The sequence below is a fragment of the Eurytemora carolleeae genome, unplaced genomic scaffold (genome assembly GCF_000591075.1).
Source record: "Eurytemora carolleeae unplaced genomic scaffold, Eaff_2.0 scaffold211, whole genome shotgun sequence".
Classification (NCBI taxonomy): domain Eukaryota; kingdom Metazoa; phylum Arthropoda; class Copepoda; order Calanoida; family Temoridae; genus Eurytemora; species Eurytemora carolleeae.
Genome location: NW_019396150.1, coordinates 6,382 through 23,787, shown reverse-complemented (window position 1 = coordinate 23,787; position 17,406 = coordinate 6,382). Strand labels below are relative to the sequence as shown.

Here is a 17,406-nt window from a genome sequence, read left to right as displayed (position 1 = left end):
CTGGAGAACCTGGAGAGCCTGGAAACCCTGAAGAAACCTGAAGATCCGTAAAACAGAAAACTAGAAGAACTTATAACTCGGATTACAAAAAGTACCCGGAGAATCTAAATCTTAGAATAAATCAGAACAGGTTTAAGAATTTTCTGATCTTTTTCCACTCTTCAACCTTGCTATAATCTTTTGTACTATTAATTAGTATTTAGAGCAATGGATACAGTGGTTCTTGAACCGTTATTCATCTATCTATACTTCTCTCTATCTCTCTATCTCTCTATCTATCTATGATCAGTTTATCATCAGCATTATCTATCATCTAGCAAACCATCCATCTATCAATCTCCACTCTATACACTGACCACTGTAAACCCTATTTATTGTATCAGGAGTAAACTTTCTCCAAACTTCATCAAATTATCTTCTCTTGAACCCCCCAGCCAGCTCCAGGTGTTTACTAAATCAGGAGCTTAATCTGGACCCTCTGCAGCCTGCTCCAGGTGTTTACTAGATCAGGAGCTATTCTGGACCCTCTGCAGCCTGCTCCAAGTGTTTAATAGATCAGGAGCAACTCCTGGACCCTCTAGCCTGCTCCAGCTGTTTACCAGATCAGGAGCTACTCCTTGACCCTCCAGCCTGCTCCAGGTGTTTGCTAGATCAGGAGCTACTCCTGGACCTGCCAGCCTGCTCCAGGTATTTGCTAGATCAGGTGCTTCTTCTGGACCCTCCAGCCTGCTCCAGGTGATACTAGATCAGGAGCTTCTCCTAGACCTTCCAGTCTGCTGCAGGTGTTTGCTAGATCCGGTACTTCTCCTGGACCCTCCAGCCTGCTCCAGGTGATACTAGATCCGGAGCTTCTCCTGGACTCTCCAGCCTGCTACAAGTGTTTACTAGATCAGGAGCTTCACCTGGACCTTCCATCCTGCTACAGGTGTTTACTATATCAAAAGCTTCTCCTAGACCCTCCAGCCTGGTCCAGGTGTTTACTAGATCAAGAGCTTCTACTGGATCCCCCGGCCTGCTCAAGGTGTTTATTACTAGATCAGGAGGAGCTTCTCTAGATCAGAGAAATGAGAAATGCTTAATATGTTTCCTAGACCTAAGCTTGGATTTCATAGCAACTAGTAGATGTTGAACCAGGCTCTGAATAATAAATGATCTATTGGCAGGTCTCGTTGAACTACTTCTCGGTATTCATAAATTCAAACCTTTGCGTAGTTTAAAGTAATATAATCCTAGAGTAAGAGTTGAACCAGGTCTGTATAGTTTAGCTAGTTCTCGGTATTCATCAATTCAGACCTTTGGGTAGCTTGGAATAATATAATCCTAGAGTAAAATATGTCTGAATAGTACCAAAACTATTAACTTCCAGTTAAATGTCTCCTAGACCAAAGATTACTCCATGTATGTTCTAGAACCTGTGACATGAATATACACAGAGAAACCCTTTCCAGGCCTCCTGGAGGGACGAGGATTATTCAGAACAAGGAGTTCTGGCTCTAGATTTAGAGATTTCAAGGACACCCCCCCTCTACTCACCCCCGGGCCCCCCCCCCATTTTCCATCTCCAGATGCAGAAATAGGGTTAAAAACCTAGTTGTAAAATCAATGCATCGAAGTTTCTAATATATGCAAAATGTTTTTTAAACTTACAATTTTATTTTACCGAGCAGAGAAGATTGAATTAACAAAATATTAGGCTTACAGGGGAACAAAATTAAACAAACTTAAATGAATTTTTCAGTTTTTATTTTCACTGTCAATTTAAGGTCTGTCCATCTGAACAATAAGTTTATCACTCATCAGGGTTTTTTTCTTTAGGGCTTTGGCTAATGAACTCTAAACTATGGGAAAATGTTACTGTTCCTTGGTAGCTGTTACCTCCTTCATCAAGTGTGAAAAAAGTAAGATATTTAATTTTAAACTTGAAAATCTGTGAATGAGGTTTTTGTCCGTTTGAGTTTGTGGCAAAAACTCCATTTATTTGTCTCAAGAGAGGATAAACTGAAATAATATTTCTCATCTGAAAATATAAATAAATAGTGTTTCAAGTTTTCCGAAACCTTTTATTATTAATGGTTTTAGGGGAAAATGGTAAAATAAATATTTGATGTTTTCAGAAATCAAAATCAAAATGGAATGTAAGAAACTAAAGAAAAAGCCATATATATGTATACTTATCAAAAGTCAACAAAGTGCATATTTTTCACTGCAAATGTAAAAATAATTAACTCATATTCATCATGGATTCCTACAGTGTGGAAAGTAGACTCTTATAAACTGATCACTCGCCACAATTTCAAATTTTCTAATCCCTTTATCTTTGCAACCTGATGGGTGCTTCAATATGATTTATGATTATGGAGCCCTCTGTATGTAATTTATGCTCAAGTGTAAAGATGATTCAATATTACGGAGACCTCTGGATGTAATTTATACTCAAGTGTAACGGGTGCTTCAAGATAGTTCAAAGGTCTCATGTTTATGGAGCTCTCTGTATGTAATGTATACTCAAGTGTAAAGAGTGCTTCAAGACAGTTCAAGGGTCTCATGTTTATGGAGACCTCTGTATGTAATGTATATTTAAGTGTAAAGGGGGTTCTATATGATTTAAGGGTCTCATGTTTATGGAGCTCTCTGGATGTAATGTATGTTCAAGTGTAAAGGGTGCTTCATGATAGTTCAAAGGTCTCATGTTTATGGAGCTCTCTGTATGTAATGTATACTCAAGCGTAAAGAGTGCTTCAAGATAGTTCAAAGGTCTCATGTTTTTGGAGCTCTCTGTATGTAATTTATACTCAAGTGTAAAGGGTGCTTCAAGATAGTTCAAAGGTCTCATGTTTATGGAGACTTCTGGACGTAATGTATACTCAAGTGTAAAGATGATTCAATAGCAATCTTGAATTATTAAATATGCATCTGAACCAGCAGGTCTTGCTACGGATCCAAGGATTCAGATAAAAAGTGATAAATCTAAATTGGTTAAGTGGGCGGTACTGCCCGCCCTAGGGTATCATCTTTATTTATGGGAGGGGAAGAGGGGGGGGGGGAAGGTTGGTTGCAAAGTTTAAACAAAATATTATTTACTGAGGAATTGAGTCTTCGCCACAAACTCTGATTTGCTAATCTTAAGATGCCGTAAACCTATATTATCTAAACTATGAATTTTGTTAGATCAAATAATTTAAGTTTGAAATATCAAATAATTACACTAGCAGGTTGCAAAGAAAGGGATTAGAAAATTTAAATTTGTGGCAAAAACTCAATTCCTTTTATTTTAAAATATTTGCATAAATTCCTGTATTTGTTGGGACTACCGATATTTTAAAACTTTTAAAAGCAAACTCAAATTCAAATTCAAAGGAAAACAATTTCAACAAAGTTTGATATTTTGAAAAGAAAAAAGTATATTTCTTAACATAGTTTTTAATTAGTTTTTTATAATATTTTTAAAAAGTTACTGTTGCTAAAATTAGGAGATTACACTGCACATTTGTGCACTTCGAATCAGGATGAATGTGCAAAATTATCTAAATCTTAAATTCGTGGATTTGCAATCTCCATTTTGCATTCCGCCATTATTTATATAGGTACAGTGAGATTCAAAACTTGTTTAAGGCTGTATAGAAATTATGATTACGCAATCAAGAAAATGCTTATTGACTTTCTAACTTTTTTTGTCAAAACGGTTTAATCTATCAGGCCTGAACATTTTTGACTCCCGGGAAGTTAAAATTAAAATTTCGATAAAATTTGGAAATAGCTCTAACAATAAAACAGATTTCTTTTAATTTAAAACTATAAAAAATTAAGTTAAAAAGCAACATATAAAATCTAAAATTATTACTAGAAAAAGTAGCTCAAACTCAAAAAGAAATATTAGAATGGTTTTTCGATTTTAAAACGAACAAAATTTTCTTTAAGGTCATGTCAACGTGAATTTTTAAATTGTCTCAATCATCAGAATGTTTGATTGAAAAGTTTATAAGTTCATGGGTAAAATATCAAATCTTGATTAAATTATTTGAACCTAAAGCATACATTATCGAATTTAGATGATTACAACGGAAATTGGATTTTGACGAATGCAGTTTGGAGAGAACTGTTTAAAGAGCATTTAAATTCTTTAAATGTTTGTATGTTTCACGTCCTAAACTAGATTTCTCTTTTCTAACAAATATTTACTACTTCTAACCAATGTTGCGAACCTTCAATTTTAAATTTCATCTTGACCCCCCCCCCTCCCCTCCCCCTAAACTCCACCTTTATAATATTTGCGGCTGTAAATATTTAGAATTTTAGGTATTAAACTTAAGAATTCCAAAAATATGGTTACAGCCAAGGGGGGGCAGGGGGACTGCTGAGAATCAGGTCATGGTCCAGAAGGGAAGGGTTAAGGACCATAGATGACTAAGAGAGACTAAGAAAGGAAGGGTTCCAATGAAGAAGGGGTGGGAGACATGACTAAGAAGGACTTATAAGGGAAGGGAGGGGGACCATAGATGAAGAACCAAGGTGGAAGGTGGGGAGGGGACTAATGATGACTATGAAGAACCAAGGTGGAAGGTGGTAGGACTATAGATGATTAACAAGGACCACAGAGGATGAGGGAAAAATATAGATGACTAAGAAGAACCAAGGAGTAAGGGGGGGGGGGAACTATTTAGAACTTATANCTCTCTCTCTCTCTCTCTCTCTCTCTCTCTCTCTCTCTCTCTCTCTCTCTCTCTCTCTCTCTCTCTCTCTCTCTCTCTCTCTCTCTCTCTCTCTCTCTCTCTCTCTCTCTCTCTCTCTCTCTCTCTCTCTCTCTCTCTCTCTCTCTCTCTCTCTCTCTCTCTCTCTCTCTCTCTCTCTCTCTCTCTCTCTCTCTCTCTCTCTCTCTCTCTCTCTCTCTCTCTCTCTCTCTCTCTCTCTCTCTCTCTCTCTCTCTCTCTCTCTCTCTCTCTCTCTCTCTCTCTCTCTCTCTCTCTCTCTCTCTCTCTCTCTCTCTCTCTCTCTCTCTCTCTCTCTCTCTCTCTCTCTCTCTCTCTCTCTCTCTCTCTCTCTCTCTCTCTCTCTCTCTCTCTCTCTCTCTCTCTCTCTCTCTCTCTCTCTCTCTCTCTCTCTCTCTCTCTCTCTCTCTCTCTCTCTCTCTCTCTCTCTCTCTCTCTCTCTCTCTCTCTCTCTCTCTCTCTCTCTCTCTCTCTCTCTCTCTCTCTCTCTCTTACCGTTCTCATGATGCAAACAATTTTTACAGGAATTCCTGGTCGAAGGGAGAGGCTGGACAGGAATTCCTGGCTAATCAACAGTAAATTCTTTTATTTTTTATTTTTTTCATATTCGGGTTCTCTTGCGGTTTTTGTGCAGAAGAAGCAAGAAAGGAAAGGAATTGACACATTTTCTAATCTCTATATCTTCACAATCTGATGGTGTAAACCTTTGATATTTTAGACTTAGACTAATTGATCCAACAAAATTCATAGTTTGAAATATCAAAAGTCTACGACATCGGGTTCCAGAAAATTAGGCATGTAATCCCTTTTATAGAGGGACAATTAAGAGTCCATTTGAAAATGTAAAATGTTTTCAATTATTTCCCCAGATAACAATGATTTAATAGACTTTGATTGAAGGACAGGTCGTGCTTAACCTTCATATTATAGTTACAATATAAATACATACAATAGTAGATCAATGTTTACAAATACAGCAATGATGTACACATACAAACATACAGTTCATACTGTATTATTGTATAAATACATACAATAGTAGATCAATGTTTACAAATACAGCAATGATGTACACATACAAACATACATTTCATACTGTATTATTGTGTAAATACAACATACAATGTACATTTTACATACATCCTTGTGCACAGCTATGTATAAAAGTGTTAAATATATTAGTGTTGTGTATAAAATACATAAATACATAACCCCCCGTATATAACCTGATTCTAAATCTATATTCTAGTCTATCCCTGATCTAAACCTTGCTAGCTAGGTTTATCTAAACTATTCTAAATCTATATTCTAGTCTATCTCTGATCTAAACCTGACTAGCTATGTTTATCTAAACTATTCTAAATCTATATTATAGTCTATCCCTGACCTAAACCTAGGTTTATCTAAACTATTCTAAATCTATATTCTAGTCTATCCCTGATCTAAACCTAGGTTTATCTAAACTATTCTAAATCTATATTCTAGTCTATCCCTGATCTAAACCTGGTTTTATCTATATACTATTATAGATTAGAAGTAAATCTTGAAAATATATTTGCACTGGATTAGAAGTACATCTAAAAGATATATTTGCACTGGATTAGAAGTACATCTCAAGGATATATTTGCACTGGATTAGAAGTACATCTCAAGGATATATTTGCACTGGATTAGAAGTACATCTCAAGGATATATTTGCCCTGGATTAGAAGTACATCTCAAGGATATATTTACCCTGGATTAGAAGTACATCTCAAGGATATATTTACCCTGGATTAGAAGTACATCTAAAGGATATATTTACCCTGGATTATATGGGTTTAAAGGGACTATATAAACATTATTTCAAATAACCCTCTATTTAAAATACAACGGTATTAAACTTTAACCTTTATAAACCATTATCTTACTAATATTGATGATAGATAGTCTTTTTCTAGCTTGAAAGGTTTTCCTCTTCTTCTGCTGCACCCTGTATCCCCTAAATTTTGGTACACCGTGTATCTCCTTAATTCTGGTTCACCCTGTATCCCCTGAATTCTGGTACACCCTGCATCTCCTTAATTCTGGTTCACCCTGTATCCCCTGAATTCTGGTACACCTTGAATCTCCTTAATCCTAGTACACCCTGTATCTTATTAATTCTGGTACACCCTGAATCTCCTTAATTCTGGTACACCCTGCATCTCCTTAATTCTGGTACACCCTGTAACCCCTAAATTCTGGTACACCCTGTATCTTCTTAATTCTGGTACACCCTGTATATCCTTAATTCTGGTACACCCTGTATCCCTTGAATTCTGGTACACCCTGTATTCAATTAATTCTGGTACACTCTGTATCCCCTGAATTCTGGTACACCCTCTATCCCTTGAATTCTGATGCACCCTGTATTCCCTTAATTCTGGTACACTCTGTATCCCCTGAATTCTGGTACACCCTCTATCCCCTGAATTCTGATGCACCCTGTATTCCCTTAATTCTGGTGCACCCTGTATTCCCTTAATTCTGGTACACCCTCTATCCCTTGAATTCTGGTGCACCCTGTATCGCCTGAATTTTGTTACACCCTGTATCTTCTGGAAACCAATGCATATTGTTGTTATTTTACACAAAACAATTTTGAACTTTCAACCCTCTCTGTGCAGGTTCTAATGGGAGCTGAATATAAACTCCCCACTCCTTGATTTTTACGATTAGATTAGGGCAAAAACCTTGATCACCGCATTAATTGCATCAACTGCATCAAAGAGGTTGCATTTAAAAAGTTCAGATTAATTAAGTTCACTGAGAAGGGTTTTCCAGTAAAACTTCTTAAATTGATTGTTTCAAGGGTCTATAGCGGAATTAAAAGTTTTCTATATAAAATATATCACATAATGAAACTGCGACTTTTCTTAAGAGTGACTTCTACAATAAATAGGAATTAGAAAAAAAGTCTAGATTTGTTACATTTAAAATTTCTACAATGAGAACCAAAAAAAAAACCTGGAATAAGATGACGACTTTTAAACAGACCCTTTTTACTTTTTATTATATCTGGTAATACTGGTCGCTTCGTAACAAGATCAAATACCCTTGTAATTAGGGCTTTGATGTTGTCATCATATTCCACAGTTTTCTGGTCATCACTGTAAGAAAATTGTTTGAAATGTATATTGTCTTTTATAGTAAACCGTGCCTACCATATCATTTAAATATTTTGGAAACAAATGCATTTTTATCAATCTTTATCTAACTTTGACAGTTTTGGAAACACTCCTCTAGTGGTGTAGTGAACTTTTTAAAGTCGTAAAGCAATCCTTTGTTAAGACGTAACGGCATGCCTAAAACCTGGAAAAATCTTGAATACAAATATTTGAATTGGTTATTTGCTGCTTACAACCAGAATAAGATTTTTTCCTAATTTTTGCCAAATTTTAAAATAGCCCAGGAAAAGGATGTTTCTGACATATTTAGCATGAATAGCATTCAATTCACATGATATTTTCAAAGTATTCAAAACATATATTCCTGATTCTATATATTTTCGTTGAATATGTTTCCCACAGATCTATAATTCCCAGTGTCCTTTCTGACATTTAATAATTATATTCTCTGCCATACTTATACATTATTATACATTATTATACACTATTATAATCATAAAATATGGTTAGATTCCTGTACTTGAAATACAGAATTAGATTCTGTGTGAAGAACGGGTTGAACCTAGGCCTGGGCATCGTTTAAAATTTTTTTTTTTTCATAATTACCAGCAAATTTCGTTAACGAATTCATTTTAACGATAAATCAAAATGAATATCCTAATAATCCTTGAAGAAGCCTAAAAAAAGTTAAAAACGTACAGAATCTCGTGTCACAAACTCTGATTTTCTAATCTTAAAATATTTGTAATCTTATGTTTTCGACTTTTCAATTCTGCTAGATCTCACATCAAAGGCTTAAACCAACAGGTTGCTAAGATATAAGAATAAAGAACTTAGTATTCAACGCAAGTATAAACCATGTCTGTACGGAGTAAAAACAAATGTTGAACGAAGATGTTCATCTCTATTTTGGAACCCTTTTGTCCCGAGTAATAATTGGTTTGATCTTTCAGGAGAACTATACATATATCTATATATCTTAATTTTTGCATAAATATATTAACCTTTATATCTTAATATCTTAATTTTTGCATAGATATATTAATCTTTATATCTTAATATCTTAATTTTTGCATAGATATATTAATCTTTATATCTTAATATCTTAATTTTTGCATAGATATATTAACCTTTATATCTTAATATCTTAATATTTGCATAGATATATTAATCTTTATATCTTTATATCTTAATCTCTGCATAGATATATTAATCTTTATATCTTTATATCTTAATATTTGCATAGATATATTAATCTTTATATCTTAATATCTTAATAGATATATTAACCTTTATATCTTAATATCTTAATCTCTGCATAGATATATTAATCTTTATATCTTTATATCTTAATCTCTGCATAGATATATTAACCTTTATATCTTAATATCTTAATCTCTGCATAGATATATTAATCTTTATATCTTTATATCTTAATCTCTGCATAGATATATTCATTTTTATATCTTTATATCTTAATATTTGCATAGATATATTAACCTTTATATCTTAATATCTTCATAGATATATTAATCTATAAATCTTTATATCTTAATATCTTAATATCTGCATAGATATATTAATCTATATATATTTATATCTGTTTAGATATATTAATCTTTATATCTGAATATATGCATTAATATATTTATCTGTACTTTTATTATCTGTTGCTTCTAACTATCTGATTATATCTATAATGTGTGAATAGATTATATTTTTGATCATTTATATGCATTTTTACATAACTAGCAAACTTTAAAGTTCAAATAGAACATTAATATTGAGTGTTGAAATTTAGTAAAAAACCGGAATGCCGGCTTTGTCAAAATAACACTAGAGGTTTTAAAAATGAAGTGAAAAACATAAAGCTAAGTAAATTAAGAACGTTTAATTTCTCATCAACAATACTTAATAAGATTGAATCCTTAGCACTGAAACAAAAACCATAATATTAAATTATTTTGAAACAAAAAAAACACACAAAATACGTCTGAAAAATCTAAAATATATTGAAATATGCAAAAATTTTATATATGTCAAATTAGAAAAACACAATAATCTCTGATCTTGCTAAAATATTATTCTTTCACAAATACCAGACGGTGTAAAGAACTAGTCGGCTCCTCCCTTAAAGGGACCATCTCCTAATTTCAGAGAATCCTTCCTTGAAAGAGTAATATATGTCCAAGTTACAACAGTACCCGATTATAATATTACAATGAGGAAGCTGTCAAAATTGGCTCATTTTAAAAGAGATATTTTTTGTCGATATTCTTTCTTTCTTGACTTTGCTGCTTTGATCCGAAAGTCGGTTTCATAGAGAAAACGCAATGGAATCTAATCAAGTTTCAGATAAAAAACAAAAGATATCTTACTCATTTTACTCATCAGATAAAGGTTTGTAAATCAGGAATTCATTTTTTCTAATGTTTGGGCACATGAGATTACATGAACAGTCCTTTTTAACAATTTCCCCCCCCCCCTCACACGATTTTTGTATTTTTGGCGGAGATTCGGATTGGAACTGTCCCGCCCTTGCAGGATAAATGGGCGGAGCACATATGTCCTGTATTTACCCAAGGTTCTGCAGTCCTACAGGCCGGCACAGCGCAATATGTATAATGTAAACGGATACATCACAGAGTCTTAAGGATTACAGAGTTAGAAATAAGACTCGAATTTAAGAAAATCAAATACAGGGTGCTCCACAAAACATGACAGTTGGTGAATAGTTTAAAATGTCAAAGAAAAGATTTGTTAACAAAATAAACTGCAAAAAGTATTCAGTATATAATAATATAGAATATAGTATGAATACAATAGAATATGGAGGAAGGCATTTAAAACTATTGTATATTGTCATGTTTCGAAGGACACCCTGTACGTAGGTTGAAAAATACAACTATTCATATTGTATTTTCAAAAGCTGATTTTTTTTTTTGATAAATATAAGGTATGATGATAAAAGTTTGAGAAAAAGAATTATTTCTTGCCACCAACTAAGAATTGGTCCTTATAATGTAATTTCTAAATTAAGTTAGAGAAGTGAAAACTGTACATGTAAGTTCATGATGAATACACTTTGGGATTAATTTGGTCATTATACACTGTGAAATTTCTTGCTGAAGAATCCGTAAATATCTTACACTCTGTGCCCTAAGTATACAATATACAGTATGTACAACATGTATAAAGTATAAAAATCAAATTAGGAAGATAGACGAGAGATAAGAAACCTGTAAACTTGTCTCAACTTAGAATACGGGAACAGATATAGATTATATAGTAATTAAAGAGATTTCTCTCAAAATAGTTTATTTCTTACACGTTACACTTCCGAAGTTTCTATCAAAACAATTCTTTATAGACTGAAATATATATACTATAGACTGGAAATATATATACTAAAGACTGGAAATATATATACTATAGACTGGAAATATGTATACTATAGACTGGAAATATATATACTATAGAATGTAAATATATATACTATAGACTGGAATTATATATACTATAGACTGGAAATATATATACTAAAGACTGGAAATATTATATATAGTGTAGACTGGAAATATATATACTATAGACTGGAAATATATATACTAAAGACTGGAAATATTATATATAGTGTAGACTGGAAATATATATACTAAAGACTGGAAATATATATACTATAGACTGGATACTATATATACTATAGACTGGAAATATATATACTAAAGACTGGAAATATTATATATAGTATAGACTGGAAATATATATACTATAGACTGGATATATACTATAGACTGGATACTATATATACTATAGACTGGAAATATATAGACTGGAAATATATATATTATAGACTGGAAATATATATACTATAGACACTATAAATGTCTAAAAACATATATTAGTTATATGTATTTGTTTTTAATAGTGTAAAGTTGGCATCTAAAGAAGTTTGCTAACAACAATTTTGAGATTATCAGTACATCTATTCTATATCAATACATCTAGTCTATATCAGTACATCTATTCTATATAAGTAAGGATACATAATTCGATTACCGATTCTAAGAAGTGAACTTATCTCGGTAATGTTATGTAACGTAATCAAAATGTAAAATGGGTAAATGTGTCCTGAATTTGTACAATGTGTACTGCAAATACAAAATCTTGTATGTCAAACCTTGTGAAGAAACAGTTGTTCTTCAACCCCAGTAATTAGGAATCTTCATCTCTTCCGAGTTCTTAATACTCGCTGTGATATTTTAAACATAGATTATTTGATGTAACATAATTCATTGTTTAAAATTTCTAAGTTCTACGACATCGGGTTGCAAAGATATGGGGATTTAAAAAAGGGTTTGTGACCAAGACTAAACTCAAAATACTTGATAATTTCAATTTTCACCACTTGATATCGCGATGCAGAAATTGAAGAAATTAAGTCTTTGACACAAAAATATCAACGGTTTACACCATCAGATTGCAACAATTTATGGATGTAACAGTTAAAGTTGTGGTAAAGTTGGTTACGTTGACACTAAATCTGATGTCTCTAGTCTTTCTTTTACGTAAGTAATGCGCAAGTCACTTTTGCAGAGAAACCATAAATACAAATTAACAGCTTTCAGACACAAAAATATGAAGTTCTATTTCCTACTTGATAGGGTATTATTGTAAATCGGGTATTGCCATCTTTGCATGGAGGGTCATTTGAAATTACGCTTACAGTCCCTTTCAGCTGTGTTCTTGAACGATACAAAACACCCTGAAGAAACAAGGATAAAATTATACAGTTTATATTCCTCGAATACAAGAAAATATATATAATTATATATTTATGTTCACATAATGTCCGGGATACTGATCAGTTAGATAACAAGAAAATATATATCTATATATAAATTTGGCTTGTCTGTTTGTCTGTCTGTTTGTATCCAATAAACGTCAAAACGGCTGAACCGATCGGGCCCAAATTTTTTGTGGGACATCTAGGGACTCCAGGGAAGGTTTATGAATCATCAAAATTTCAAATATTTGTCATCGTCATTAAATTTTTTAAAATTTTGAAAACCCGCGAAATTTTTGTGAAAATCCGCGAATTATTTTTGTTTTGTTTTACGATGTACACAAAGAGAACATGTTCACAATTAATTTAGGAGATGGGCGCGAAGCGCCCTCTAAGGCTAGAAAGAAGGGCGCGAAGCGCCTTGAATTTCTAGTAATTATATATTTATGTTCATATAATGTCCGGGATATTGATTAGTTAAATAATAAGAAATCAGCCAGGTGTCAGGTCCATGGGAATCCTGCTTAACGAGTTAGAACAAAATAAACAATTCGTTTCAAACATCAAAATGATGCGCTAGTTTAGAACTACGTTCATTTAATAAGATGCAAGATGAGTAATAAAAAATCATTTTTTTTCATCATCAACCTTTTTTCTGAAAAAAATGTTTTCAGTTCAAAGGAATTGAGTCTTTGTCACAAACTATGATTTTCTAATTTCTATATCTAATCCAATGCCGTAGACCTTAGATATTTCAAACAATGAATTTAGATAAAAAATCTAAGTTTGAAATATCAAAGGTTTACACCATCAGGTGGAAAAAATATAGGTGTTAGTAAAGAGTTTGTTACAAAGACTCAATTCCTTTGAAAAGAAAAGTTTATGATAAAAGATGTATTAAGAGGGAAGAGATAGTTTATGGACCATTGTCTGACCAGGTACATTTTCACATTTTTACAATTATTTTTTTTATAATATTTTCAGGATTCCAGGATGTTTTAAGGTTCTGAACACTCGTCGAAAAAGTCCTATTTAAAATCCCTATATATTTGCAGCCTAATGTATTGGAGCTTTGTTATTTTAAACCATAAATTCAAAATATATCAGTTTTTAAATATCAAATGTGTACACTACAAGGATGCAAAGATATAGGGATAAGAAAATTAGAGTTTGTTTCAAGTGTTTAGTTACTTTCAATTTTAAATTAGCTTTGCAATATACATCTTTTTCTGTTGAAAAATGGAGAAAAAAATTAAATCTCCAAAAAAAAATTCTTGAAAAATTTTTTTAAAAGATTTATTAACATTTAGCACAGAGGTCTTGTTCTCTTGTCAGTGAGTTTATACTACATATAACAATACGTGAGAGTAGTCCTATAGATGTATTGTAACGACCTGGAGTGGAAAGTAAGAGTTTTGCATCGTAAACAGGTTTTTTCGCAGATTATCTCATGTTTTTACCGCACCACCTCCCACCTGATTATCTGACAGTGCTGGATTATCATAATTTTTATAAAAAATGTGAAAACGTTAAATATTTATTAAACATTGAAACAAATTTGTTAAAACTGTCAAATCATGGACAAATCTATGAATATGGATCAACCCTGTCCTGAGCCTATTTTCAAGTCTCCTATCTATCCATCTATCTATCTATATATCTATCTATCTATCCATCCATCTATCCATGTATATCTCTCTCTGTCTTTATATCTATCTATCTATCTATCTATCTCCAGTTGACGAGTTTGATGATATAATGGTGTATTGGTGTAAGTAATAAAACAGGAACAAAGCCAAGTGCTTCAACTTCACTAACAGAATAGGGGGGTGGGCTGTCTACTGATACGTTACTCACAGAAGAAGAGGTGCATAAAGAGCAAGAGGGTCAGTAGAGATTGTGCTAAAATGATGCAGGTGAAGGCTCTAAGTGGAATAAGAAAATTGATTTTTTAAATACTAAAATCATGATTCTGCATAACTTTGTCAGTTATATTCGGTTATGAAGGTTCAAGGATGAATTAGATAAGTTTGGAAGTTTCACTAACATTCTATCTTAATATTCTTTTTTTATATATGTGTTCCAGAGTTAAATAAAAACTTTTTAGAAAGGGAAAAGACATTGATAGTTTAAGAAGATTGGTTTTTAGTCAGAGATAAGGAGTTGGGATACAATTCTATCCAGAGATAAGGAGTTGGGATACAATTCTATTCAGAGATAAGGAGTTGGGACACAATTCTATCCTGAGATAAGGAGTTGGGATACAATTCTATCCAGAGATAAGGAGTAGATATACAATTATATCCTAAGATAAGGAGTAGGGATAAATTCTATCCTGAGATAAGGAATAGAGATTTAATTCTATCCAGAGATAAGGAGTAGAAATATAATTCTATTAAGAGATACAAGCAGTAGAGATACAATTCTATCCAGAGATGAGGAGTAGGGATACAATTCTATCCAGAGATAAGGAGTAGGAATACAATTCTATCCAGAGATAAGGAGTAGAGATACAATTCTATCCAGAGATAAGGAGTAGAGATACAATTATATCCTAAGATAAGGAGTAGAGATACAATTCTATCCAGAGATAAGGAGTAGAGAATACAATTCTATCCAGAGATAAGGAGTAGAGATACAATTATATCCTAAGATAAGGAGTAGAGATACAATTCTATCCAGAGATAAGGAGTAGAGAAACAATTCTATCCAGAAATAAGGAGTAGGGATATAATTATATGCAGAGATAAGGAGTAAAGATACAATTCTATCCAGAGATAAGGAATAGAGATACAATTCTATCAAGAGATAAGGAGTAGGAATACAATTATATCCAGAGATAAGGAGTAGAGATACAATTCTATCCAGAAATAAGGAATAGGAATACAATTCTATTCAGAGATAAGGAGTAGAGATACAATTCTATCCAGAGATAAGGAGTAAAAATACAATTCTATCAAGGAGTAGAGATTGAATAATCCTGATATTTTATCCTTCCAAGAATAACTCTTTGAACAGCGCATTAGATACAATTCTATCCAGAGATAATGAGTAGGAATACAATTCTATCAAGGAGTAGAGATTGAATAATCCTGATATTTAATCCTTCCAAGAATAACTCTTTGAACAGCGCATTAAAACGAAAAACTAGAAACAGTGACAAAACTACACTTCGACATCCCCATCCCTTCCCAACCCCATCCCTTCCCAACCCCATCCCTTCCCAACCCCATCCCTTCCCAACCCCATCCCTTCCCAACCCCTACCTGAAAATGAATATCCATCGCAGTTTCATTGTAGAGAGGTTCAAGGGTTGCCTTCTCCAGGTGTGTTGAAGGACCGAGGAAAGGAGGTGGATACAATTCTCCCTTCTTCATCCAACCTCGCTCCTCCAACTCAGTTCTTCTCATCCTATAGATATATCTTTATCCGTCCCGGATACAATATCTATTCATCCTTCTCCTGTAACAAAGAAACTGATGACAATGAACCAAGATATTGCTTGGATCTATACAATATTATTAAGTACACAGATACACAATATAATTATATATTTTATTTATAAATATAAATCATAACAAATGGACAGGGGGGGGAGTATGTTTTTAAGGGATCAACCTGATTGTTCATGGATTAGTTGTAATCTTTTATTTGGTTCAATTCCTTTTATCGATACCAAAACTTTATCCTTAATTAATTACAAGAAAAGTACACTTCAAAACAGGCTCTCTGTTGTTCTAGGCCGACTACACGTAACTCCTTTGGGATGCTGCCTTAGGGTTATTGTGAACAAAACACACAGAAAATATTGAAAAGACGACATCCAGTGTCCTATCTGTTATTTTAATTAATCTATGGTAAATATATCTAAATACGTAGAATCTATAGTATCTTGTTAGAAAATCTTTTATATTTAATAATATGATATTTATATCTGTAGCTGTCTTCCATCTATGGTCTATTGAAGTAAAGATCTATAGAACCAAATTAGTCAATTTTCTGCATTCTTTACAATTATTAGTTTCATGTTAGCGCAAAGATGGAATTTTGAAATTTTCAGATTAAATCGTTTAAAATTTTTGAAGACCTTTCTGATCCTTCACCTTTACTTGTAATATCATAATGATATAATGGATATCTTTGGGAAAATACAGGATTTTTCTGTTTTACAATGTACATAGTCATTTGATTCTGTACTGTCTTAAATATATTTTATTTGATTTATTTTTTAACCTAGGTGTATGATTCACAACGGTACCCTGTTGCCTTTATCTAAATAACAGTAAGAAATTTGGGGTTAGCTATTATGGAAAATAAAAATAAATTTTGTCTATTTACTCCCTTATCTCTGCGGCATAAAATTATAAAGGAATTTAGTCTTTGCCACGAACTCTGATTTTCTAATCCTTATATCTTTGCAACCGAATGTCATAAACCTTTTTATATTTCAAACTATGAATTCTGCTAAATCTTATAACTTGTATTTGAAAATATAAAAAATTTACACCATCTGCAGGTTCGATAGATATTTGTTCTCAGAGAACTGCTCAACTGCAAGCATAGCATAAAATTAACTATTAAAATAATAAAAATGTTTCTCTTCTCATCCTAAACCTTCTCTTAAATATTCCCCGAATACAATCTCTCTTCTCAACTCTTCCAACTGTCCATTCCTTTAATCTCGGAGCTTGGAACTTAAGACTGAGGATACAAATGAAACCAGGTTTAAGAAACCCACGGCTTAGATTGGCCGGGGGGGGGGGGG

At 32.9% G+C, this 17,406-nt stretch overlaps 1 protein-coding gene across 3 annotated transcripts in view; it reads right to left on the bottom strand.

Annotated features, from left to right (window-relative positions):
* Positions 1 to 16,099, bottom strand: part of LOC111696520 (uncharacterized) — a 65,220-nt gene extending 49,121 nt beyond the window's left edge. For all 3 annotated transcript variants that reach the window (XM_023466133.1, XM_023466134.1, XM_023466132.1), the window contains exon 1: positions 15,908 to 16,099. In XM_023466133.1, the coding sequence (XP_023321901.1) occupies positions 15,908 to 16,051 (144 nt within the window). In that variant the 5' untranslated portion in view covers positions 16,052 to 16,099. The remainder of the gene's footprint in view (positions 1 to 15,907) is intronic.
* Between the last annotated feature and the right edge of the window lie 1,307 nt (positions 16,100 to 17,406).